We start from the raw sequence: 27,879 nt of genomic DNA, 5'->3' as shown, positions 1-27,879 counted from the left end.
ATAAGCAGAATTATGCAGGGGTCCAGTGTATATGCCTAAATAGACATGTACACGTTTGTGTAAGTTTTGTAAATATGTATTTTATTATTTTTTTAAATGCGTCATTTGTCATATCATACACTAACATATATGATTATATACAATATAGATAGTATTAGTACTGTATAAAAGACAAACAGCACTAAAACTCAAAGTTATGAATTCTGATATTTGTTTATGATCAGTTACATGTTCCTTTACCCTGATTTTATTATTATTTTAACATGTATCAGCACATTTTGTATTTTAAGGAAAAATAAAATATTTTAATCAATACATTGAGCTATAAGTTTTACATGATTTTGTTTTCCTTTGGAGCAACAACAGAACACCCTATTTTCACAAAAAAAATATTTATAAATGTTAAGCTTTTACAGTTCATGAACAAAAATATATTCTACTTTTATGACATGTTAGCAACCTTTAACACCGAGTATCACAACTAGCACGTCATTATTTTAAAAGTCAATGTCAGATAACCAGAAAGTAATTGAATGTTTTCATACATCAAGAGCACCACCTTGTGACAAAACAGTAGAATGCATCGGGTACATAGAAAGCTTGTAATGGATGGATGGATGGTAAAGAAATGTGGATGGATACATACATGATTAATGGATAAATATATATATATATAAAAGATAGATAGATAGAGATAGAAATACATACAAGATTAGATTACAGGTTGATTTGATATTGGACTTATATTTCAATCAGTATCACTCACAGTGGTCTGTGCTTGTTTGTCCAATACAGAGACTAGGACTTGTATCCCTTTGGTGTAATAGTCAACAGCCTCCTGACCTGTGTGCAGTTGTCCCAGGTACATGTACTTACTGTGACCTACATCTGGGCTGAGCTCCACAGCACGCAGAAATACGTGCATGATAAGTCAAGGAGGCTACTGGCACCAGTCAAAGGTATGATTAAAGATGAAATCCACAGTAAAGGATATCCCTTTAGCTTTCTCTGTGTCTCCGAGCTCAGAGGAGATGTGTCCCAACATGTCAAGAGTTTGCAGGTTGGTGGACTCCAGGTCCAGGGCACGCTGACAATAGAGTCGAGCCATCTCAAAGTCAAAACTGTCCATGCATTCTTCAGTCTGTGCAACACAAAACGCTATGATAAAGTTAACGTGAAGAAACACAAAACCAGGGCAACAATGTCACACTTAACAGGTTGTATTGCTGTCAATTGTACCTTTTCTAGTAGCTGCTCAACAGAGTATTTGGCAGCTGTTTTCTTTCTTGCCTTTTCATGCATTCTCACTTTCATCCTCTCCTGGGGTGTCAAGCCCACTATGCCTGCGTCTTGAGTAATAAAACGTATAAAGAGGGATGGTAAGCTTGGCCATTTTTGGCATGGTAATGTTATGGCATCCGTACATGCATACTGTTAATCACTACCTTACCGTTGTTTGGGCGGTTGTCTTTCCTCTTGGGCTTGTTTTTCTTTTTAGCCTTAGTCTGCCCTCCCATAATGAGAAATTCGATGCCTTACGTTTCAACAATTTGGACTTTAAGAGCAGATTCTCACAAATTGAGCCCCAAAACACATGGAAAGCAGAGGCGAAAAAGAATCTTATATGGTGCGCATGCGCCGAGCAATAGCTTCCTGTCAGCTACGGCGACTCACAGTAGACATATTGAACAAAAATGTGCCCATGCTGTACGAAACCGTGGCTGCTGTTCAAACTACCCGAATAGTTACCCCACTTTACCAAATGTATCCCAGTTTTAATACTTTTTCTAATGAAAAAAATTACCTCTGAAATCCAACAGATCATTATTGTGGCGATTTGAATTTTGCGAACGAGGGCGGAATTCATATAAATGGCAAGCGTATCGGCCAATGACACAACGTGTTGAGAACGCACTCCTGACGCGTAGGAACTCATCTGGATTTCAACCAATGAGCAAGCACGTTACATTTCCGCAAAGGCTTTTTTGGCTCTGTTGTAAATACAAATGACAGAGGCGTTGATATTAATTACATCGCTCAATCAATAGGGGAACCTGACTCGACTTTGTATTTCAGGTAAGCGAGCTTTCGCGTGATATTACTATTGACGACCAATATACAAACATATTGTCAGCAAATGGAGTTGATAAACAATACTAAGGTTAGCTGATGCTCGTAGTAATGCTAATGCTAACGTGCGTTATTATTATCTAACAAACACATTTGGGCTTAAAAATGTATCATACGCGTAGTAAATGCGCAAGCATGAAACAAGGTAGTCACGCAATCGTGTTGCCCCTGTCAACTGTCGTCATTTTTTTTCGTTATCCATCCCTTGTAACGATTAGCTAGCTTTCCAACTGGTCCAGCTTGTTTGTGTTGTAAGTTGCAGTTCTAGTTTTATACACCCCTTGTGGTTCTATTTGTTCTATTAAGTTATTCTATATATAGGCTCCTGCTAAACATGTTTGTTTTTCATGCTACCTGCAGGCCGAGGGGACCACGTTGATGTCATTCCTCGTACCAACCTGTGTCCCGCCAGCGCAGAGAAGAATACTGCCTTGTTCCACAGGTAGCTTGTGGCCAATGCCACAGGCTCTACCTGCCCAGGGAAGTGGACTATCATTCGGACTAAAAATCTTGCAAGTTGGCACCGACAAATATCAGTTGGCCTGCATAGTGAGTGGCTGTGCATCTGCCTGCAGAGAAATTGGTCATGTCAGACTTAAATAAAGAGTTGGTGGATTTAGTGTGGGGAAGACCAACAAGCGGGGCAGTTTCAGCCTCTATCTTTCGCAGATGGACACAAGGTAGAATGTTATGTCTGTCTTTAATTGCCTTGTAGATTGAGTGCATTTTGTGTCATCTTCGTTCTCTTGTACCTCACTAGGGTGGAGGATATTTTGGATTTAAAACTGTCCACTTTGGAAATGTATGTGTGCAGAACATGGGTTTTATGTGAAATTTTTGACATTGTCTGACTATTTTAGTACATACAGCAAGCTCGTAGTATATTTGCTAAATATATCGTGATCATTTAACAATTCTTGCACGTGCACATACGGTGTATTCCTGATTGAAAAAAATATATATTTTGTGAGGAATGCCACCTTCCTGCATATTTGTTGTGTCTTGTTCACAGGGTTTGTGTTCAGTGAGAATGAGCACACAGCACTAGAGCAGTTTGAAGGGGGGCCATGTGCTGTGATTGTACCTGTACAGGTATGATTCCTTTTCTAAAATGTGAAGTCAAGTGACTATGAGGCCACGGGAAACAGTATTCATCAAGTGAAGCATATTAAAGAAGACATTTGTGTTCTCCTTGCAGGCTTTCCTCCTAAAGACTATTCTCTTTCATCGAGAGACTTCAAACTGGAGACACATGACAGGTAGTACATTAAACCAAAAGCCATTACCATTCTTTCTGTATGCTTAATAAATCTTGCACTATTATGTGTGTTTTTAGAGGAGGAGCAGAAAACTGTCCTGTGTTCTGCACTGAGTGAAATCCTGGAGTCGGCCTGTTCCAGCACCTCCACAGAGTTCTGCCTTGTGTCGTGGGCCAAGGGACAGATCCCACCTACCCACACGCATACGAAAGCACAGACCCAGTCACAAACACAGGACATGCCAGTACCAGAGAGCAGCCAACCACTAGAGGGGCAGCAACCCAGTAAGTCTTAACGTCTGTTGTCTTACAAGGCTCTGATTTACTGTACTGACACTCAAACAAGAATGGTCACTCCTTCACAAGAATACAGCTCTGAATGACTGTTATTTTTTTATTGGCTTTTGCTGTGTCAAGCTGTAACACCATAGTGTACAGTGCATATGAAAAGTTTACACACCGCTTTGTTCAAATGTCAAGGTTTTGTGACAGAAGTAATGAAACATAGATAAATCCTTTAAAAAAAATTCTCACAATGACCTTTAACCTACCATTCAATTTTCTAATCTTTTCAAGAGAGGGAGCAAAAATAAACAATTGAAATAATTTTGCACAAGTGCACACACGCTCTTAGAACTGGGATGTGGCTGTGCTTAGAATTAACCAATCACAAAAAAATAATGTGAAATGGGTGTCAGCTCACACCATTTTAAATAATTTAATTAACTAAATTTCAGCTGTTGTAGTAGACTTTTCCTTACATTATTTTATATTCTGTCAGGAGACTCAATGTTTTGTTAACATGAGTTTTAATGTACACTCTAAAAAGAGAATTGTTGATCAACTTAATGAAATTGCTTCAAGTTGTAACACATGATTGAATTAAGTCAATCCAAAGTGAATATATTAAGTTTAATGAACTCATAATTAATTAAACTTAATATATTCACTTTGGATTAATTTAATATATCAGTTTGGATTAACTTTAGTCTATCGTGTGTTACCACTTGAAGCAATTTTATTAAGGTGGTCAACAATTCTGCTTCATCTTAAATTGATTCAAAATTCATTTATGCAAAAACATTTTCTCAGCAAATTTTACTTCGCCTCATGAAGGCTTTTTTTTCTTCAATTGAACTGTTCAGGTTGCAGGTCATATTAATAGTGGAAACAAATGTGATACTATGATTTATTGTGGTCTAATGTTTTATATAAGGAAAACTTTGCATTTGACCAGGGGTGCGTAGAGCTTTTATATCCACTGTGTATGTTTGTTTTCTTGTACTTAGCTGCTTTGGCTGCTGAAGACCTTGGCTTTGAGCAATTTCACAGTATTCTTCAGTAAGTGACACTTTTGACTTTTCTCTACAATAATACTTTCATCTTAGAGACATATTATGTTTTGTTTTTTTTACAAATTAAAACAGTTCTCATGTCTGCATAGAAATTCTATAATTGTCATAACATTTCTGTAATGTACTTTGCGTTACCATGAGAGAAAAGTAACGTGAGTATCCATATAAGCAGTAAAATTATAGATTGTATTTTCACTTGTCAAGGCAGCACTTCATTACTGAGCAGCCAGGATATAGCCAAGTGTGCTGAACAATGCTTGTGGCACATGCAGCAGACCCAAACAAACACAACACTAAAAACAAAACAAAAAACAACTCATAACTTTGAATACTCGTGAATTGGTGCACGAGCCAACCACTTTTAACTTATAACTCTGTTAGCTAATGCTAATCTGTGCATCTAAAATCTACTAGCATTTGGCTTTGACATGAGTGTTTCCGTGTAGTCTATTTTGCCTGGAAGATTTTTTTTTTTTAAAGGCACACAGCTAAGCTGCCAAACCTTCGTTGTGTGGTCTGTATTATCTAAATTAAGCAATCGGCTTGCTTACTGACACATTTGATGGCATGGTAACACATAAATCCAGCTGTTTACAATTACAAGCAATTAAAAAGTTCATTTTTCCCCTACATGCCCCCTATAATACCTGCTCGCTTGACACAGATGCACTTACTTATTTAGGGTTTCTTGGAGGAATGGTACGTCCATATTTTTTGTAAAAAACAAATAATTAGGCTTTGATAACGAATTGACCGTTTGACTCACATTTTGAAGACATTCGCTTTCATTGATTGCATGTTTTATTAAAGCGTGCTTCTTTTTACCATTCCCACACCCACATATAAATACAAACTAATTTCAATAATTGTAAAGTTGTTTGCCACCGCAGTATTCACTCTTCCTTAATCACAAGGCGTGCTGCATGCACAGTCCACGGTCAACAAAAGGCACTGCATGCTGATGAAGATCTATAATTTACGTAATAAAGCTCCAAGTGCAGTAAAAACATAGTTTAACAAATTTGTATATATTTTTTTTGTTTCCTTTTCTGCAGCAAGCGAGTTGTGACGTCTGTGTCAGAGCTCCAAGCGGAGGTGCTTTCTCTCTTCCAAACCTGGAGGGGGTGCTGTGGAGTTTTGCTTTTCCTCTATTCTGTCATCCTCACCAAGGTATGATTGTGGAACCAAAAGAGGAAATAATGTATGTAATTGATGGGTAATATGAAGAGTGAAAGTCAAACTATTGGGCTCTACAGGGTATTGAGAATATTAGAAATGAGATCCAGGACACAATGGAACCCCTTGTAGACCCAGTGCATGGCCATGGAAGGTACCAGAACACATTTATTTTTCACACAGCTGCACAAAAAAATGATACATAAATGCATGAAAATCCCTCGCCTTTCAGCGAAATTCGCCGTTTTGAATGCAAAATAGGTCGCCTACGTGAAGCGTGCATATCCGATGAGAAAATATTTCAGTGGGGTTATGGATAGTCAGTGCATCAGTGAACTACGCGTGGGATGGGTACCGACGACTGCACCGATACTCGTTAAACCAAACGGTGCCATGTTCTGGAGCGCGTCTTAAATTGTGGCTGTCCACACCGCGATGTGTTGTTAATTTTCTATGGCGCACTTGAACGCAGCAATGTACGCACAGCGAGCGTACTGACGTCACCCATCCGCGCTAGATTTCATTCTCGCTACAATAAAATGCATTTCGGGATTTAGGTTAATAAGCAAGAGTGAAACTTCGCGGTTCCTAGCATGCTTTGCTTGAGGGTGGCGCCCCACAACCTGCGCGGACTTCTTGGTGCTGAGGCCGAGCGGCTGCGCGGACATAGCTGATTTGAATCATGTTATAAGGTGTGTGACTTTACCATCGTTACAATATGTTTTTTTTTTATACCATATTTATAATTTCATGGGTAACGATAAAACTGCCAAATCTTGTGGCCAACCTGTAGCAAACAACGTACCGCATTGGCTACAGTCTACATTGAGTTTGCTCCCAAGTCCCAATTATTCTCTTCATTGTTGATCATGTCCTCTTTCAACTATCTTTTTTTTTTTTTGCGAGATTTCACAAGTTGGAATACAGTTCATCGCGCTACGTGCGCATGCACGTTCTTGAAAAACAACTGCACAAGGAATCAAAATAACACTAATACTATTATTTATCGTCCTTGTATTATTGCTTAATTTTGTTCTTTATGTTGTTCATTGTAAAGAACCTTCCTTCTCATTTTGTTATTTGTAAGATAAATTTATTGTATTATTTATATTTTATTAATGTTATATCTTGGGGGGGTTAACCGCCATCCTTTCTGGCTCATGTGATTTAAATTCATTGTTTTATTATTTGTCAGAAAATCTGACATATAGTAAAACATCATGAATCTGACTTTGATTTTATTTAATGAAAAATGACTGTTAAAGTGAATGTTATTTTTCAAAAAAATATTATATTGTTAAATAAATGAACATTTATTACCACAACCAACAGAACAAAAGTACCGAAAATTGGTATTGTTCAGTACCGGTATCAATACCCCAATACCGACAATTGGAACCAAACCGGTTCAAATTGCAAAGGTACCCATCCCTACTTGAATGCAACACATGCTGTTTTTTCAACATCAATCCACGGTCCGATAAACATATAAAAGATGTTCGCATTTTCGCAAAAAGTTTTTCTTGACGCTATAAAATCGTGAAAATTTAAACTCCCCCTCCCCGTTTGATATTAACGGCCAAAATTTGGTCCTAGTCCTTCTCACATTTTTCACTCCTGACCCATTTTAATGCCTGTACATAGTTGCATGGTCATACCCATAAATGGCATGTATTTTCATCATAACCATCCTTTATTCATTATATTTTGTTCATTTTGCAGTCAGAGTCTGGTAAACCTCCTTGTAACGGGCCATGCAGTCTCGAATGTCTGGGATGGAGATCGAGAGTGTTCTGGAATGAGTAAGAGAGCAAATATTTAATATACCGCTACTCAAAGTTATAGAAAACATCACATCAGACATACGATGCAATTTGGTGATGCACAATCTTGCTTAACAATATTTGAGTAAACACAAAATAAGTATCAACAACAATAACCCAGTTTTTCTTTGGCAATCATGTCCACCAGAGGGCAGTAGTTTAAGCTCATGTTAACGTTCTGACATTCAGTTTTTTGTCACTGTCATCTGTGTCTTCCATGTTCAGAGCTACACGGCATTCATAAGCAAGCATCAGTTGGTTTCCTCACACTCATGGAGTCACTACGCTACTGCAAGGTACAGTTACTGTAAACACACTCCCAAGACAAAGTACACACTTGCGGGCAGAATTGAGTGAACTTAGCACACTGTGTTTACATCACTACGAATACAAATAAACAGAACCTCACTGTTACATGTACAGTAGAGTTTGTATTGCAATTTGCTGAAACTTTAAAAAAAAAAAAAAAACTTGTAAGGCTCCTGTATGAGAACGTGTTTCTAAACAACAGCCACACACTGCTATGTTAAATGTTTATTGACAACGTATTTTTGTAAATATTATGTTAGATGTGACTGAAAGAATTTGGGCTATTTGCTATTGCCTACGTAATGACCAAAAAGTAAATAAGGTGATGCATGCCTGAGTGAGTTGAAATAAAGTTTTAAGAGGCTATTGTGTTAAGTTATTCAAGTGCTGCTGTTTTTATTTAGAATAAACGTTGAGTTATTCATGAGTACATTCGCCTGACTTCAGTACAGGCCGCATGGGTTCAGTACCCACTCAGTGACGGTGTGAGTGCAAAAATATGAATAGTTTTGTCTCTATATGTGCCGTGTGGGTGTCGTCTGCCTTTCTCTCAGAGTCAGCTGGTTTAGGCTCCAGCTACCCGTGACTCTGAACACTATAAAGCTGTATAGAAACGGAATGGATGGGGGAAAAAAACTTTTATTAAGTGAAATGGGGCCAGCACCACAGCACAGAGAAATAACCCTTAATTCATGTGATATCTCAAATTGAACACACTTTAAACACATTTTGATTCATAATAGGAAGAACTAATTAAATCAATATTGAATAAAAACACACTCTGTCTTGTTTATTTCAGGTAGGGGCTTTCCTGAAGTCGCCCAAGTTCCCTATTTGGATCATTGGCAGTGAAACTCACCTTTCTGTATTTTTCACAAAGGCAAGTTCAATGCACTGGTCCATAATTGTCTAAACACATGTCACGCAGTGTTTAATAAAAGCCAGACTTCTTGACAGGTTAGGAAAACGAAAATATGGAACCCACTTAACAGATTTAATAAAGGGAGGTCAGATATCAGTGTAAGGGAGGAGTGAGCAGAGAGAAAAGTGAGTGTAAGAGACATAGTCATATATGGCCAGTTGCTGTTTTCTTGGCTTTCCACCTATCTATTATTATTTTATTTTTTTCAAAGGAGTGTAGCGTGCAGAAACATGCAAGCTCCGCATGGTGCAAACCTGTAACCAAGGAAAAAAATGTGACTGTCTCATCTTCATGCCTGGTGTACATATGTACGGTACATAAAAGCGTTATTGATTGTGGTAATAATTACTTGTGGTCATACTGACCACAAAGGCATTCTTCTCTAAAGCGGTTCTGATGTAAGTAATGCAGGGATAAATCCCGCAGTCCTTAGTGAGGCTCAAACAAGGCTTCAAGAGGTACTGGTTGTCAGTGTCAGTCAAATAAACTAATGTCTTTCAAAATTACAGTCAGATGAGGGATTGTAGCAACAGAAAGGAAGGAATTTCATTTTAGTGATGTAAAAGTCAGACACGCGGTTGAGTTTTTGAGATGGACAAATGCTCGTGTATTTGTTTGGTGTCCATTTGTGGGAAGAGATCATCATGACTAGCAAAGAAGAATTATCAGGAGCCGAAGACTTCAAAAAGGCCACACAGTTGCCTCTGAAGTAGCGAAGATGTTTGTTTTCAAGTTATTGATTACTGGCAAGTGTCAAAACCCAGTTCATGATGCTTCCAGAAAAAAGTCAGAATGCCCAGCTGTATTCCATTTCTACACAAGTTTATGATGACTGTAACCTACATCATACATGATATGCTGACAAGCGACATGACGAACACTCTGGTTTCTATTTGTTCTTTCCAGTATTGATCGGTCCCACGTGTGGAAAGGAAGTCTGAACTAAAACACAATCATACTACATACTGTATTCATTGGTGTGATTACAATTAGTGTATTAATTATGACTCCATCTCCTTTTGCAAGTATGCTGATTGCTGGTTGTCACTGATGAAAGTGGACGTGCAGCCCACATGTCCACCAGCTCCACGAAGCAGCCTTTGCCCCCCCCTGTGGTTTTGTGGCAGAGGGCTTCATGATTGAGCCATTGTCACAGTTCATATCAGTTCCCGCTCAATGTGCTCTTCATAATTACCTTGCGATTGACTGGCAGTGATCATTCCAGGATGTTGTGGCTTAAGTCGGTTGGGATAGGCTCCATCTCCTGCCGAATGAAGGATAAGCGGTATAGAAGATGGATGGCTGGACAGATTGATTTCAAGATAGATATTTTTTTAATGTAACTTGTCCATCAGAAAGTGTTACATCATAGCAGGTTGTTTTGGGTTAGCGGGGAAATTGGATCCGTGTTCCTTGAATTCACACATGCAAATGCACACGGTGCTACCTCACTCGGTAGGGAATGCCCTCATCCATACTGAGGTCAACCGTGTTGTTTCAACTTCCAATCAAAGGCCCTCAGGAGTCAGAATCCTCAGATTTCACTTTTGTGCAAATTCAGTGTGTGCGTGTACATGAGTGCAGTCCAGTATTCAGACAGCTCTCAGTCCCTGCACAAGTAACATAAGCAATTGTGGTGTCTTGTGTATTTAGTTGTTCGGTTGACTTGGACCAAATCAATTCTTTGCGCTCTTGTGGAGGGGAAAAAAAGGAACTCGCGCCTTGGCCTATCTGGGCTGCAGGGAATTTGATTCACTCAGTAGTCGACTTGTGGCTGTTGTGATCGTACGTCGTGTGATTTTATTTTTTTGTCATTACATTATTGTAATCTCTTCATACTATGTTGAGCAAAATCAAAAAGGAAGTGGCCGGTCCCTGTTTATTTTATTCACCAGTGAACCGTCTTTTATTCAATCAGTAAATGTCTTGAATTAGAAAAAATAGATGTTATTTTTCAATAAAGGGTTTGGTGAATGCGCATAGGAAAATGGTGAGGTTCAGTAACTCCAACAAGGTTAAAGGGGAAGTCAACAACAACAACAACAACAAAATTGACAATATGTTCTATGCAGCCCCACTAGTCTAAATATGGTAACAGCCAATCACAGCACAGCTTCAGAAAACAGGTGAGCTGTGATGTCATCTTCAGTTGACAGCAAGTGGCAAAATGGTTGCCCCCCGACCCACAGCACCCCCCCCCCCCCGAGATGCTTCTTAGCTCATATTCCACAAATGTAATATTAATCAGAATGTCATGTTTACACAAGTGAGGTCACACATATAACATATTGTTAAGAAATGTTTACGGTTGACTTCCACTTTGAGAACAACTGTGCTTAACCTTGAGAGACAAAAAAAATATCCCAAGCAATCATCTTCATTACAACACCACACCCGTAATACGCCATTGATTAAAAGCTCAGTTACATGCGTATAAGTCGAGTGAATTATGTGTTGGTTCACTGATGACCAGACATCGTTGCGCATGCTCCACTGGTTTTAGTGACATATTCGCAAACATATAGTCACACACTCTTCATTGTATGCAGGGAACCTAATCTTGATTTGGTGTGTGTGTGTGTGTGTGTGTGGGGTTCAGGTGGATGACTTTTTGTGAGTGAAAGTGAATGCAAAAATTCCCATCTGGATCCATTTGTACGCTAAAGACCAGACCTGAATATATGCACATGCATGTTTTCTGACGTACTGTAGATGACTTTTCTCTACGCTCTGCCACCATTAACATGCTCAACCTCTGTCAGCCTAAAACCGCTCCGCTTGACAGTAAATCTGCTTTATTTGAAGTGTACTGCGATTTCCCAGGCATCGTGATACCAAATCTGTACTACCCGCTAATGTAGCTTTTAGCCCCAATATAGCGACATCCTCACAAAAGCAGAACATCCGATCCCTGCTTCTGATGTGTCAGTCGCTCCTTCTGTCAGCCTTTGGGGACGGGTGTGTATTCCCCGGAGTTGTCACCGGTGTGTGACTGCGGCTTTTTAGACCATCAGCTTAATAGCATTAGTGTTTTTGTTAATCTAATCTACCTACACAAAAGCTATTCCGCCATCTCTCTACCTCATACGCAGTTCTCTTGTGTGCGCTTGCGAGAAATGTTTGATAGCATGTAACCGGATCTGTTTTTGAGATGCCAGGAAAAAAAGGTGAAGATGTGACAGCTTTAATAATTTTATCTACCTTGTGTTTCCTTCTCAAAAGATGTGTTTTGGCCTTCGTTTAATCGCTTTCTCCCTGAAATTACAAGCCACTGTAGATGTCACTTGTCCAAGTAAAATACTTCCACAAACATCTTCAGTATATTGGTCCCAACTGAAGAGGAATGGATTAGGTCAGGAGGATGTCCTTCATGGAGCAGCGCAGTGGTCACTTAGGAAAAGCGTGTGTGTGGATGACATTTTTAATCGACCTTTACCCTCTTCAGTGAGTGATGAGGGCTGTTGTATTTCACTCTGAGGGAGTTACAGGTGTGTATGTGGTTATGTACAGTAGTCATGTCGTGACCAGTGATTTACTAGCAGAGAGAAGAGACTCTCTGGCGCGCTGTGTCCTGACACACACACGCTGCAAATTTTCCTCAAGGATTGGTACAAGACAGAGAAAACATATGTGCAGAGTGCAAACAGAGTTGATGTCAAGTTCTCTCCCCTGTGTTGGCAGAACCACAAAAGGTTATTAAAGCCATGCCATCACAAACAGACCATGTGCATGTGAAATGTTATGGTGGAGAACTAGGGAGTTTCACCGCATGAAATTACAGAAAACCTCTTGATGGGGCTTAAATTGATAGTTGTTTTTTTTCCCCCATTGCACAATTCTGTTAGATTCCAAAAATAACACTAAAAACTATAATGGTTTAAGTTTAGACTTTAAAACGATACAATAAATCTTACCAGGTGAATCTGATGGATTTACAGGAGTGATTTTCATTTAGTTGGGATCTCACTTTGGTGAAGAACTCATACATACAGGGGTAACCCTGCGGTTATTCAAAGAAAAAAATTCAGTAGAAATATCTCTATAAAATTGCACTGAATGACTAGGGATGTTCGACACCACTTTTTTCCCAAACCGAATACCAGTACGAGTGCTCGAGTAGTCACCGATACCAAGTACCAATACCATTAATGCTAATTTTAATACATAAAATTTCCCCAAAAACGACCGACTATTTTACAGAAAGACTTACATATTCCAATTTTGCATTTTTACTTAAAATTGCGTGAAACTATCAGCAATTTCCTGTTCTTCTAATCTGTAGTTCCTGAACATTAAACAGCGATAAAAGGGCGGCCAATACTTTGATCAGTTACTGCGAGAACACGGTATCGGTACTCAACCCATACCTAAAATAGGCCATCTTGCATGACATTTTACCAGACTTCAAACTACCTCACGAAAGCTCAGTAAGCAAGTTTGTTGTTGTTGGGGTTTTTTTGTCTTGGGTTTTGTTTTACACTCACCAAAACAAGACTTTGTGATGATGAATTTTGCATATCATAAGTAAACTGAAACAAATCACATTACTTCCTTGTTTAAAATCCAAACCCAAAAAATCCCCAAACTTGCATCAAATAAGTGGACCAGCATACTTGAAATGATTGTCAGACCATGTAGTCACTCTGTAGTGCCTCATACAATAACTTAAGTGAAGAAACAGTAGTCTCTTTCTAGGGATAGGGAAGGTATTGGGCCAAATCCTAGCCTTATTTCAAGGTATCAGTACTTTCGACGGTGGTTGATACAGCCGTTAATGCAGTAGTAGCGTGTCGTGCCATTTTTTTCCATATAATTTTAAAGAAAATAAATTCTATGTAGGTATTTAAATTTATCTGTCATTGTTTTTTTGGGGCAACGTTTATGTACCAAAAATACTAGTAGTATCGTTACTTGGTATCGGTGACTACTGGTGACTTGATTACTCGCACTGGTATGGGCCGGGGAAAAAAGTATCGAACGACCCTAGTCTCTCTCAAATATCATGCTTTCAAGGAGATGTGAGGTAAGGGCAGCGTAGAAGCACAAAATAGCAAAGCGGTGTACATTAACAGTCATTAATAATCTTTGACAGGTTAGACCAAAGGCCATTGTAGAAGGCTAAAAGGCTGTGGGTGTGCTGCATTAGTCGTCCTTTCCCCTGTGTATTGTTTTCTGTTAGAGGATCCCTTCAAAATGCTGTAGAACCATTTTGTGGTGTCACCTCTATTTTCTGGCGAAGCAATCTTAACATGTAAGATTCCATACCTGAAACACATGTACCCAAAAAAAACAGCTGCCGTGAGATACGAAACCTTTTCAGGTTGTTTTGCCTTTTTGGAACATGGCAGTTGACAAGATCTCGGTTTTGTTGACTTGAAACGGATCCCTTAAGACTTTCTTCTTGGGCAATCAAAGCCTCTCAGCACGTACAATAGCTCTTTGGGCGGACCGGAGGGAAATTACTCCCCTAGCTTCCTGCATGGGAAGATAAGGGTCGAACAGGGGAAAAGGAAGACAAAGAGGAAGTACTCCAAATTTTAAAGTACCTTTTTAAACTGGACTTAAGTGCACTTCTCATTTAAAAGACAAACCCCAGGTAGAGTGAGAGAAAAAAAAACGGGTGGTCTGTAGATGGGACTTTTCACATCAAAATCAAATCAAATGCACAGTTGAAAAGCTTCTTTTTTTGGACAGTCTGACGTCAGTGTCAGTTTAATAGGACATGCTTGATTTTTCACTCGTGTTTTCTTAACTTTGTTCCTGTGTGGAGAAGCTTGTTGTTGCTTCGTGAAGAGGGTCAAGGATTTCAGCCAAAACGTTGGACTGTGGGGAATGGAATGTGTTCCTCAAGGCCACACACAAGCACACTTTGCCCTGTTGATGTTATGTCTTATTTTAAGTGTCGTTTGTAGAATCTCTGCATGCACAACTAGAATATCGTTGTTCTGTTTTCAGGCAAATAAACGTTTAGTGAACAGGTAATTACACCGTGTCTCAGACACACTCACAGTAATGTCATGTAATGGCACCAAGAAGAGAGACACACACACACACACACGCACTCCCGTGGAGTGTGTTTGCTCCATGTTTCCCAACTCAGCAGCATCTTCCTCAGGCCTCTAATAAAACACAGATCAAAGACAGGCAAGCAGAGCTGTCATCACACACAGTCGTGTCAGTTTGGCCGCCATTATTTTTACCTTGTGAGCATGTTCTGAGAACTCAACTTTGTAATATTATCTACTGAACAGCCATAATGGTACTTTTTTTTTCCTGTTGATTACCATGCATTATGTCTCGGAAAGACAAAAAAAAAACTGGAGCTGAACTTAATTTTACAATGTTCATGGCACTTCTGGGTTTTTAAGGCCACATGAAATCGATTGAGGCTATCGTCACCTTGCTAAGAGACAAATTCTTAACGTTACTATTACAGCTTATCAACGTAGTCGATGCCACAAGACTTCCACTGCAGTGCTCAACTGGTGACTTTTAGAACAATAAGAATAGCTTTTCTCATGATCAGTCACCGTTTATATACCTTGTGGGACAGACACTTTCAGCTAATAACAAATCTTCCAGCAGATTTATGAAGCCTATAATGTTAACAAATCAGGGCAGGCTATAGTATGTGTGACAGATCACCGTGTCGACTGGTCTGTTTTCTTTGTATCTGAAGCAAAGGCAGCTGGGAGTCATCTCTGCTTAGTCTCCCTCCCGAGTGAACACTGAGCACAGTAATAAGTGGACAGTGAAACCTTAGCAGCCAGCCCGGATCAAGCTTTAATAAAGGCCAAGGATAACTGAGATGAGATGACCGAGGCTCATTTGCTCTACAAATTTTTTGTGTTCGTGTAGCGTCATGACTGTTCTGTCAACAAACATTTCTCATTTTACTTTGCCCAGCAGCTTTTTATTTATTAAAGGGAAGTCAAAAAGATTCTTTACAAAAATAGGTTCTATGCGCCCTCACTACGTGTAACTACAAAACCACCTTTTTATTCCACTCTCAGTGGGCGGCCATTTTGCCACTTGCTGTCAATTCAAAATGACATCAGAGTTGCTCAGGGGTCGGGTAACGACCCATCACGACTCCCTACCTGTCTTCTTAGCTTGGTCATGTGACTGAGCCGCTTGGTTGTTACCTGAGCCCTGAGTAACTGTGATGTCCTTTTCAGTTGATAGCAAGTGGCAAGATGGCCGCCCCGTGAAATGGATAAAAATGGGTGGGTTTTGCTGTTTTATTTGTATTCCACGAACGCGGTATTAATCAGAATACTGTGTTTAGACGACTAGTGGCGCTGCATAGAACATATTATAAGGAACATTTTGGGGTTGACTTCCCCTTTAGCTACTTTATATTTTTGCTAATAGCGCTGTTAAAATGATTTTCCCATTAATCAATTCAAATATTTTTTTTTTATTTCCATTTTCTGAACATACGCAATTCAAATTGAATTCAGGTTAAGATATGAGGGGCCACGAGTCACATGGAACATTTTTGCCCAAACGGTCAAAACCTTCGTTTTTTTATTGCGATCTATATTTTTGGGTTCAGTCAGTGTCATGTTAGAAGCTAAAATTCCTCTAGGATGTTTTGGGCCAAAGTTGGCTGGTATTTGAAACTGTTCAATCCCTCCTCAAGTGATTTATTGTCTCTTCTTTTTTTTTCGTCAGAAGAAAAACAATAACAGCCATCTATCTGTTCATTCTCGATATTTGATATATATATTTTTGGGTTCAGTCAGTGTCATGTTAGAAGCTAAAATTCCTCTAGGATGTTTTGGGCCAAAGTTGGCTGGTATTTGAAACTGTTCAATCCCTCCTCAAGTGATTTATTGTCTCTTCTTTTTTTTTCGTCAGAAGAAAAACAATAACAGCCATCTATCTGTTCATTCTCGATATTTGATATCCATGTTTGGAAACATCAGAAACAGGATTCTAGTGCTCTACATTTAATATCCAAAAGAACCTGTCAAAATGAATGAATATCCAAAAATTACAGTTGGGTATTTACTTACTGCTTATCTTATCTGGGGGAATTTCACCAACAAACAAAGTGCAGAGTTTCTCATGAATCATGTTTATGTGTAGAACTTGATTACCTGATTGTGTGTTTGCAGTAAAAACAAGTCAGCAGACTTAATCAGAAAATCAGTTAATAGCCTGGCAGACTCCAGCGATTACACTGGCCTCTTGCACAGTCGAACACACACACACACACACACACACCCCCACACACACACACACACACACATGTACACAGCTGTTTCTACAGGTTGACATCCATTTTATTTATACAACTTCCCACACATCCTATGTCTGCTTGCTTAGATAAAATCTTAAGACATTTATAAGTTCCTTTTCTCACACTTCAATGGTTTTTTTTGTTGTTTTTTCGCAATTCTCAATTCTCTGCCTATAGGAGATGTCCCTGGTCGGTCCAGAGTGTCCATCAGAGCAGGCAAGGAGGGTCTTCCAGTCATTTGATCCCGAAGGTAATCAATTATTGCAACGTATTCATTACATGGCATCACGCTCACAATAATGAGGAGACATGGTAAAATCGACCCGGCATTCCACGCACATCTAGTGATGTATAGCCATCCCCTTTGCTTCTTCCTCAATTTGCTTCTTTTTTTTTTCTTTTACAATATTTTTCCTCTTCAGTAACCAGAACGACTTCTCTCTCATCTCCGCTGTTGTTGTTTAGGTTGGTGAGCTCAGCTCCTCTTACAGCTGAGTCAACCATCCCACTCTTTTCCTCCTTGTCGCTTTCCAGGTTACTGGGGGAAAGGACAAATAGAGTGATGCAATAGTAATAATAAAAAGAATGGGTTTGGAAAGGGAGTTGTTTTCTGTGTAAGACAGTAGTCCCGACCACTGGCCCGCAGCCATTTGGTAGTAGGATGGGGACCATTGGTGTAAAACATGCCTGGAACATAAAAATATATAAATGTGTTCATTAGCAGACCAAAGGGTGATGCAATATTAATGAACGTCCACAAACCTCAAATTAATTGCCATGTTTAACTTAACTATATGTACAATACAGCACTGCAAAATTCTCAACCACATCTTTGTTCTAGTATTTAACTCATTCATTCCCAGCCATTTTCACTGAAGCAATACCTTTCGCTCCTGGCTGTTTTACTGGATTTTGACTGATTTTGCAAGGCCCACAGAATATTGTGTTATTTTGCTATAAAAACATGGAACCCACCAAAAGAAAAATTAGAGTCTTGTTATTTCTATCTGTTTCCATTTTGCAGCAATTAGCATTAGAATATAGCTAAGTGTCATCATTATTCACAAACCAGTTTAGAACTGTGGGTACATGAGCTTGTTTGCAACATGGCCCCGGTTGATCTCTTATACTCTGCTGCCACCTGCTGGCCGTTTTTGTAATAAATACCATTGCTTCACCCGTTCTGTGCAGTTCAGAGGCTGCATGAAAATATTCTGTATGCTCTTGCCCTAGCATTAAAAAACAAACAAACATAAAACGTCTTTGGGGCACATAAACGTTTAAAATAGAACGCAGTTATACATTTTGGGGAGAAAATGAGTTAATATAGTATATTGTAGGACAGATATAATTGGCAGCTTTACATGGAAAAAAAATTTTGGCTTTATTTTTTATATTATTTCGTTTTATTTACTTACTTATTTATTTTTAGTTTTCAATGTTTCCCCCGGGCACGTACTTCCCATCCCAGTGACACAACTTAATTTTGTTATAGAACGATATGGCCAAAAAATAAAATCTTGATTTTTTTTTTTTTCCTGTCATTCAGGACAATTACAATTTTAATTGATTTTAATCTAATAAACCCAACAAACATTTAAATGTTTCATTTATTTCTGTGCAAAATGTTCAAACAATAATGTATACTGATTCTATAACCTAACATTCATAGTTTAAATGCTACAATTAAGTAGTTGGTACACAACATTTGGATGCAACAGAACATAAAAAACAACAGCTTTTAATAATCTAGATTCAGCAAATTTTCAACAATTCGACATTTAAAATAACAATTAATCGAATTAATTTGATTTGTTGCCAAACCCTATTTTGTTACTGTTGTAATTACTTAATGTCAGGTTTTGTTATGTTCATCCCATTTTACTCCCAACAGTCTTACATTTCTAACCTGCACCATGACTGGCGTGGTTAATATTTTGACAGGTTCAAAATTAGGCCTGGCATCCACGGCAATCACAGCCAGTCATGTTAGCCCACCACGTCCACTAGCATTATCCCTTTTTGTCACCATTAATGATGTATCCTCTTTACAATACATTCAATAATGTATTTTTTTCCCTCCCGCTGTCTAAACACAAAGACTGTAGCATTATATGGTTACAGATACCAATCGCATCCTGCCTGGGCAATGTGATCAGCATATTTTCTTTTTTGCACTTTGTCATTGACCTTCACCTAGAATTTGTATAAGATTTAGACCACCATACATGCAAAAGGACGTTGAGCCCAAATAGGCTCACATGTTCATGTTTGAGTGAGTCACATTCCAAATTCAGACAGACGCGCCTTGAAAAGCACATGTTAGCGTTTAAAGCGTCTCCTCACAGGTAAAGGGATCATCATGTCCATGGAATGTAGGTCACAAAGAAAGGGCAAGGTGTATATGCGCGGGGTTATTTTAACTTGCATCACAAGTTAATTCCCATATGGTATGTATGTGTGCGGTATGGGTGAAGGTAATTTTTTTTTTTTTTTTTTTTTTTTTAGCTACAGTTGTGTCCTGCTCCAACTTGTTCATCCATCTCTCTGTGTGTCTCCCTCCAGATAACGGCTTCATCCCAGACGCTCTACTACAGGATGTGATGAAAGCCCTCGACCTTGTCTCAGAGCCAGAATAGTAAGTGCCTGCATGTCTTGAGCCTGGTCTTGTGTGTGTGTGTGTGTGTGTGTGTGTGTGTGTGTGCGTGTGTGTGTGCGTGTGCGTGTGCGTGTGCGTGTGTGTGTGGCACCTGTAGCTCTTCTAAAGTTCCCACTCCAAAGTCACGGCCAGGCCAGGTCAACAGCACAGCTCATGTTTCACTACCAGGCTTGTATAAAGTACAGCTAGACTCATTCTAAAAAAAAAAAAAAAAAAATACAAATCTGAGGCTCAGAGGGAGAACATTAACGACAGGAAGAATGCCTGTAAGAGAGGAAACACTTAAAAGCATCGCTTCAAACAGGAGAACGTTTTCCACCGAGGAGTGTTAAGCCCTGCGCTGGGACTACGGGCATCGTCGAGTGTTTGGACCACTGATGTGCTCTGCAGAGCCCCAGATGGCCAACACATCACAACGTCGCGGAGCACACCACGGGGGGTACTCCTGTCTCTCTGATTGCCACACACGACACCAGTGTAGCAGCCCCAAATCCACCATATTGAATAATATTCAGTTAGTTGGTGGTGCCGGGCTTAAACAACCCGTTTTGTACTTTTATTACCAGGAGAACGAGGACATGCAGTTCTTTCCTTGTGCCTCACGTTGTCTGTAATGGTTTATTATTTCCTGTGATGGTCAGCTTCTGGCCACTTGCGATCAAATGGTAGATATTCTCAGCCATAAAAATATTTTGTGTTAATGTCCTTCTGTTTGAAGTTGATCACGTCTATTCAGCCTCCAAAGCGTGCTCATGTTTTGGGGATTGGGTTTATTTCAGCGAATTTTTACAACATGTTCCTTCAAGTGAAAATTAACCTTTAATGTGCTCAGGTTTAAGATTCCAAATATGGTTTCGATTTTGGACTCGGGGTAAATTGAGACCATCAGTATGGAAGGCTTTCTACCTATTACACATGCGATGTGGCATTTATTCATAAGTCACTGTGGTAAATAAAGAAAATCAGAGCTGATTCATGTCTTTTTTGTAGGCCTAGTAAGTTCTTGTGCAACAAGAGAAATAATTGGGAGCTCCTGATCAATTAGTTAAATTTCAAGTGTCATAAATTAGGTGATCCATGACAGTAATATCGCAGTTATGACTATTTCAATCTCACTTTTCCACTCACTGCAAGACAGAGTAAGCATCGGAAATTAGGACCAACATTTTTAAATCTGAACATTTCCAGGACAACTGCAGAATGTTAGTCCCAGTTCCATTTGATTCTCAACCCTAATTTTGTGTTACCATAGCAACAACAGACATCATTTTTCTTGATAATGAGCCAAATTTGTTTCAAAAGAGGAAGTCAAACCATTTTTTTTTTTTTTTAGAATATTATGTTGTATGCTACGTACTAGTCTAAACATGGCATTCTGATTAATATTGCGTTTATGGAATATGAATTAGGCAGCAAAATCCACCCGTTTTTATCCATCTGAGCGGGCAGCAATTTTGTCCCTTGTTGTCGACTGAAAATAACATCACAGTTGCTCAGGTAATGACCAATTGGGGCTTATCCTTTTCTCAATTTGGTCATGTGATGTTCACAAGCTGAGCCGTGATTAGTCGTTCCATGAGTCACTGTGATGTGTGATGTCATTTTCAGTTGACGGGAAGTGGCAAAATGGCTGCCCTCGGAGATGAGTGAAAAACTTTTTTTAAGCTGCTTTGTTCACATTCCACAAATCAACGCCTCCTTAAAAATAATCGGCTATTGATTTTTTTTTTTCAGGAAACACAAAAAAATTAGAAATGATTTAGGCAAAAAATATATATATTTCTTGCAAAAATTATTTTAATGGGGTGACAAAATGGTATAATAATCGGAATGTCATGTTTACACTAGTAGGAGTGGATAGAATCAATTCGGGCTCGCCTGTTTTCTTAGTTTGGTCATGTAATGTTCACAAGCTGAGCATTGATTTGTTATCGTCGTTCCCTGTGTAACTGTGATGTGTTATTATGTCATTTTCAGTCGACAGTAAGTGGCAAAATGGCTGCCCTCTGCTTTGTTCACGTTCCACAAGTGCTATATTCATCGGAATGTCATGTTTGCACTAGTAGGGGTGGATCAAACCATTTTGGGGTTGACTTCCCCCTTAATACTGTACAAGTTTTGAATGTCTTACGCGTGTGAAATTTGACTTCCTGTCTGTAACATTTGTGTGTGATGCAGTATGTCCTATTTTACAAGCTACTGTATGTCTGAATGTTCTGTTCTCTCGTCTCTATTATTGACAGAAAGCTGCTAATATCATCAAAACCGCAATGGTGCTTTCAAACAAGCCAAGCCAATGTTCTGTTGAAATTAGCGTGACTTCCTCTGACTGCTGCCAGATAAAGGCGCGCCGTGTCTGTACACCGAAACCGATTGACGCATGGCTGTAAATCATAGAGCGGCTCCAGAGAAAACATCAGCTGATTGCATTAGCGCACCATACTCAAGGATGGATTAGCGCGAGGAAAACCTGCAGCACGCTCCGGCATCGCATCCAATCCGCTTTTAAACAACCACGTCATGTATACACGCTCGCATCACACTTGCAAGTAGTCAGTATCGACTCTCTCCCTGCTGCCTTAAAAGGACAATCGAACAAGAGTCTTTTTTTTTCTTTTCATTTGCTCAGCAATAATAATAATAACGCTGATCTAACACAAAGGAATGTCTGGAAAGTGGTATATTTAGTTGCACCACAGTCTTTGTGAAAACACGCAGGCGCTCACCAAAACATGAGAGCTGACGTGATGTTTCCCTCTAATCTTACCAAACTTTTTTCTTTTTTTTTTCACCCTCCAGTGTCAGTCTGGTGAAGAACAAGCTGGACCCAGAGAATTTGGGCATAATTCTTCTGGGCCCGTTCCTCTTGGAATTCTTCCCTGAACAGGTATGTGTACAAAAGTGGACGCACAAATTCCTTCCATCCCCATTTGATTTGTTTGTATTTTTCGCAGTTAAAAAACGATCAGATTGAGGTCACCTTCACATAAGCATCGATATCCCGGGCCAAGTGCTGTTCTAGCTAATCAAAGGCTTTTGCGCCAAGACATTCTTGTGGCGTCTCATGTGAAATCTATGCGTGTGTTCAACAATCATATGACGCTGCTTGCTAAAGAGTTTAGAGAGAGCCGTTCAGCCTTTTTTTTTTTTCTCCTTGAGGCAGAGATAGAGGGAACTGTGTTAAAGTGATCAGGGCTTTAGGGACCCACCAGAAGAGCAGCTCGGAGCTGCAAAGAAATTATACCGCCATTAGCCAAGTGGACGCACACGCAGACACACGTGGGATCGGGTCAAGGGTTTGGGTTTCATATGAAAGCATGCAAACATGAGAAACTGGACGCGCGCTCAGACAACACACCCAATTAAGCCAAAGTCAGCACAAGTGTTATTGTCTTCCTCATTTTGGCTGTTATGTGGTAATTGGAGTTGCACTTGAATGTAACACGAGTTTGCTGCCAGGATTTTGCAGTCAAAAATGTTCCACTTTTGGGTTTTAACCTCCAGTTGTACGATTATGTTCTGGCCAGAGAATCTCCCCAGCATGTTTTTCACTGTTTTCCGGCCTGTGTTCCAGGATTCAGGAATCCCAGACTCTTTTCCCGTCTACCACTACAATGGACTCAAACAATCCAACCACAACGAGAGGGTAAGACCATGGCGCTTCCTTCTCTTAAGCCGTCTCCATCCATGTTGCATGTCTTCATTCCCAGTCACACACACAATGTTGGCGGTATCCAGCCCCTTCCAGAATAAACAGTAGCCATTACAAGCCTAATAGCCTGTTCAGTCATCCAAAAACTTCTATGGCTTTGCTTCCTGTTCCTCAAAGTCATTACGGCAGAGAGGCAGGTGAGTGTCAACAGCACGGCTGTGATAAATGCTCACAGGCAGGCTTTAGTGGGATGGATAGCTGTCAATGTGCAGCGCTTGACTAGCCTGATAGTCAGGAATATCACTTTCTGCAGCTGTCAGCGTGAATGGGGCTGTGAAACATTTTTTTTAAACCCTCCAATACATCACCTGAAGCTTTACAGGGGTCTGCAACCTGCGGCTCAAAAAAAACACCAAAAAAAACATATTTCCATATTTATTAAAAAAAAAAAAAAGATAAAATATTATTTTAATAAATGAATGTGTTAATTAAAATGTCAGAAAAGGAGACAAAAGGTAGATGAAAAAGGGGATAAAAGTGACCATAAAATGTCCAAATAGATCCCAAAAACAGCAGAAAATTACCATTTTAATGTGCACAAAATTGCCACAAAAAAAAGTAAGAAATTTTAAAGGCAGAAAAGAAAACGTTCAAAAAGTAACCATAAATTTCCAAAAGCAAAAGAAGAAAGGCAGAAAATTACCATAAAATGTCTTTGGAATTGTCAAGAAAGTTCATTACAAAAAAAAAAGCAGGGAAAAAAATTCAAAAAGTAACTAATAAAATGTCAAAAAATAAATCCCGAAAAATTATCATATATAGGTGCTCGTCCAAAAATTACAATATCCTCAAAAAATTATAATAATTTCCGTAATTTAAGTGATTTCAAGTATTTATTTGTTTATTTTTTAAATTATTTGCGCTTCCAGCTGATAAAACCCATGAAAACAGGATGTCAAAAAATTTGCATAATGTGAAGAAATCACCATGCCTACTTCCCACTGATTTGGGAAAAAAGGATGGATGGATGGAAGGATAATATTTTCAAAATTATATGTGAATCTTCAATAGTTGGTTGGATTCCCTTTTGCCTTCACCACTGCCAAAAACAAAGAGCTGACAGCAAGCATCAAGAAAGCTTGGGCTTCCAGGACCCCCAGGCAATGCCACGGCACATCCAGGTAGTGGTCAAAGCAAAGGGAATCCAACCACCTATTGAAGATTGACATCCTTTTTGAGTGGAATTACGGAAATTATTCAACTTTTTGAGGATATCCTAATTTTTTGACGAGCACCTGTAATGCATACAAAATTGCCACCCAAAAAAAGTTAGAACATTTATTTTTAAAAGTCAGAAAAGAAAAAGTAAAAAAAAATAACCATAAAATGTCCACAAACTTGCCACACCAAAAAGGTCAGAACATTTATAGCAAAAAAATGTCAAAAAATTGCCATAAAATGTGCAAAAAAGGAAGAGAGGCAAAAAAAAATACCATATATACATACTGTTTTGTTCAACACAATGTTCAAAGGTTTCTCAGCTCCAGACAGATTTTGTTGTTTATTTATTTATTATTTAAGTCAGAAAAGTCATTTTAAAAAGTAACTGTAAAATGTCCAAATCCAAAAGAAAAAATTCCCCCAAAATGCCATAAAATGTCCATAAAATTGCAAAATATCTCAGAAAATGTATAAATAAATAATAATTATTATTATTTTCATTTTTTTTTTTTAAATAGCCGTAAAATGCCCAAAAAAGGAAGGAGAGAGGCAAAAATTACCATAACATGTCCATACTGTTTTGTTCATCACAATGATCAAAGACAGATTTTTTTTTTTGTCATTTATTTGGCCTAAAATGGCTCATTTGACAGTAAAGGTTGCTGACCCCTGACTGTAAGGAGGTGCACCACAAGTAGACAGAAACATACAATTTGCATATATGCACGCCAAGGCGCCTCTAAGGTTGCAGTGGCGATTCCTTTTCCATCGACTCAAATGAGTATAACAGCTCCTGAAAGTATTTTCAAGTACTATTCCCACCCCTGCAGCTGGTATAAATGTGTATGTCTGCACAAGTGGGTGTGTCTACTCAAAAATAACACAGACACTCTGCATTTCAGTCTATACCACTTAAGGAGAAGTGCCTGGAAAGGGATTGATAGTGCCACTGTCTGTCGCTGGGTTCAGAATAGAGGCAAATTAAATCATGCCATATTGTTTCCCACTGGGATACATTACATTTATAGTTGTTTATCCACTACCACAGAAATATTTGTTGCACTAAGGTCAGCTGTTATTACATGCCTAATTGCCTATGTATCATAAAAACCCGTAAAAAATAAAAATAAAGTTATCACTGTATCCGTTCCACGTATCAGATTGCATGAGGAAAATCTTGTCAATTCTGACAAAAGTGCGTGTGTGTGTGTTTCAGGTAGAGTACGTGGAAGGGACCGCTTTGGTGCTCGGGTTTGAAGACCCCATGGTACGGACCGACGACACTCCAGTCAAGCGCTGCCTACAGACCAAGTGGCCCTACGTCGAGCTGCTGTGGAGCACCGAGCGCTCGCCGTCACTCAACTAGTCTTGTTTGTATGTGCAACGGACCACTACTGCCTCCATCGCACACGCACGCACACTCACACACAGACACAGACACACACACACGGCTCTGCTCAAGGGAGCTCATAGAGACCGGGACCACAACCACATACACGCAACATTGATGAATGAGAACCTCACAAATGCACACAAAAAGTCTCCCAACAACTGTATATGCCTGAGATTCATTCTATCAGTCAACATTCAGCTCACCTTTAAACGATGCTATTGTCTGTTCAGCACGGCTTGCCATTCGTCACACAGGATGTTTTATCATGTTGAACTGTAAGTGTCACAAAATCACACGGCGGAGCGCCATACAGTGTTGTCGCGACAACTCCACAACTGAAGGACGGAAAAACAAAGAGGAACGACCAAAGCCTTCCACGTGAGAACACACAGACTTTCGCTCTCACTGCTAAACGTTTACAATGTTAGGACCAACCAACGTAGGCACTCAACCAACTGTGAAGGTTTCTTCAATGTCTTCAACAACATGTAAGACCTCATGCACCACATTGAAAAGTTGGCCAGGCGCTCATGTATTTATTAACACGCTCACAGTTCAGATTGTGGAATAAACACTTTTTTTGGCATCCTCCTCTGTTGTTTGAATGTGGAGTCCTCCTCGACCCAACATCGGGAAACATCAAGTTTGCAGGCCCATCTGCATCCCTTCATCACTAACTCACGGCACATGTTTGTACTCGGCAAGAGGCGCACAAGCAATATTTCACGACAGCTCCAGGATGGTGAGTTACATGTCTGATAAAAATGGTGTAAGATGATGTGTTCTCACTTTAGTGCGCTTAAATGGATATTTTGTCTTGTGCGGCGTACGGAGCGAAAACGGACTTGTCCAAACCTACTTAGTTTAATGTACACATACCTGTGATGGATTGAAATAGTGAACCAGTATCATTATACGTTTGTGCTAGGTGCTATTTAACAAATATGATAAGAAGTCAAAGTGATGGGATTTCTTGTGATGTGCTTTTAAGTCAAAGTCAAATGGTGGATTAGCGGTTAGCATGTTCTGAGATTCTGGGTTTGAATACCTGCATGGATTTTCTCTGGGGAGTTCGGCTTCCTCCCACGTCTCACAGACGTGCAACAATATATAATGTGCACAAAATGCTCATTTGTGGCCATTCGTTGTAAATATGTAGACATTATTGCCTCCAAGCTTATCCACACAAAACGGGAAGAAAGAAAAGATTTGCACCTGTTAATAAATTTAAAGAATCCAAATCCTCTGGTTTTCAATCAAACGTTAAATAATACAGGATTTCCTGATTCCTCTATGAAAGCAAATAAATTATCTTTGTGTTTGAAGCAAAAAAGACATCAAAGGCGACTGGACTTCAAAACCAAAGCATGCAGCAAAAAAAAAACATGCTGGGGTCAATTTCATTAATCAGCACATAAGAACATGATCAATCATTCCCAAATATTGTAGTTTTCATAACCATTCTCCGGTTTTTGTATTTATAAAGCAATGAGCACAAATTGTGAGCAGAAAATAAGGAAAGCTTTGGCTTTGAAAAAAAGCAAGACTGGACCACAGACTTTTCCCACGCCACTCATTATCTCTCAATGCTACCAATTTGTCAGAAAACGTCCACATTATCAACATGTAACAACTTGACTCAACTTACATGGCATGTTGAACATTAGATCAGCTGCGCCTCCATAATGTGTCATGTATTGAATCATCTGATTTCTGTGACAGCCCATGCGGGC

General features: G+C 39.3%; 2 protein-coding genes and 1 long non-coding RNA gene across 4 annotated transcripts in view; 1 reads left to right on the top strand and 2 right to left on the bottom strand.

The window, feature by feature from the left end:
• The window catches only part of LOC147172288 (uncharacterized), a 30,898-nt gene extending 29,096 nt beyond the window's left edge, over positions 1 to 1,802 (bottom strand). The window contains exons 1-4 of one of the 2 annotated variants that reach the window (XM_086077581.1): positions 1,451 to 1,802; positions 1,240 to 1,349; positions 995 to 1,141; positions 767 to 919 (exon numbers count right to left, since the gene is read on the bottom strand). In XM_086077581.1, coding sequence (XP_085933707.1) covers positions 767 to 919; positions 995 to 1,141; positions 1,240 to 1,349; positions 1,451 to 1,517 — 477 coding nt within the window. In that variant the 5' untranslated portion in view covers positions 1,518 to 1,802. The remainder of the gene's footprint in view (positions 1 to 766; positions 920 to 994; positions 1,142 to 1,239; positions 1,350 to 1,450) is intronic. The other variant, XM_086077580.1, reaches the window with a different exon arrangement.
• A 139-nt stretch (positions 1,803 to 1,941) lies between these two features.
• On the top strand, positions 1,942 to 26,737 carry mindy3 (MINDY lysine 48 deubiquitinase 3). The gene is made up of 16 exons (XM_086077579.1): positions 1,942 to 2,076; positions 2,491 to 2,810; positions 3,143 to 3,222; positions 3,329 to 3,389; positions 3,467 to 3,673; positions 4,678 to 4,729; positions 5,799 to 5,913; positions 6,000 to 6,073; positions 7,642 to 7,721; positions 7,968 to 8,038; positions 8,851 to 8,931; positions 17,399 to 17,471; positions 19,787 to 19,859; positions 22,680 to 22,767; positions 23,455 to 23,526; positions 25,970 to 26,737. Exons 2-16 carry the CDS (start codon positions 2,717 to 2,719, stop codon positions 26,117 to 26,119), a joined length of 1,371 nt encoding a protein of 456 aa, XP_085933705.1. The 5' UTR covers positions 1,942 to 2,076; positions 2,491 to 2,716; the 3' UTR covers positions 26,120 to 26,737.
• Positions 16,988 to 27,879, bottom strand: LOC147172286 (uncharacterized). The gene is made up of 3 exons (XR_015095310.1): positions 27,795 to 27,879; positions 19,972 to 20,076; positions 16,988 to 17,908 (listed from the first exon to the last, which is right to left on the bottom strand). It is a non-coding gene; the product is annotated as an uncharacterized LOC147172286 (long non-coding RNA).

Source organism: Leptonotus elevatus, chromosome 6 (genome assembly GCF_054856555.1).
Source record: "Leptonotus elevatus isolate MCC_2025b chromosome 6, RoL_Lele_1.0, whole genome shotgun sequence".
NCBI classification, from domain to species: Eukaryota; Metazoa; Chordata; class Actinopteri; order Syngnathiformes; family Syngnathidae; genus Leptonotus; species Leptonotus elevatus.
The sequence above is the reverse complement of the archived record's forward strand: the minus strand, read 5'-3'. Positions and strand labels throughout refer to the sequence as shown.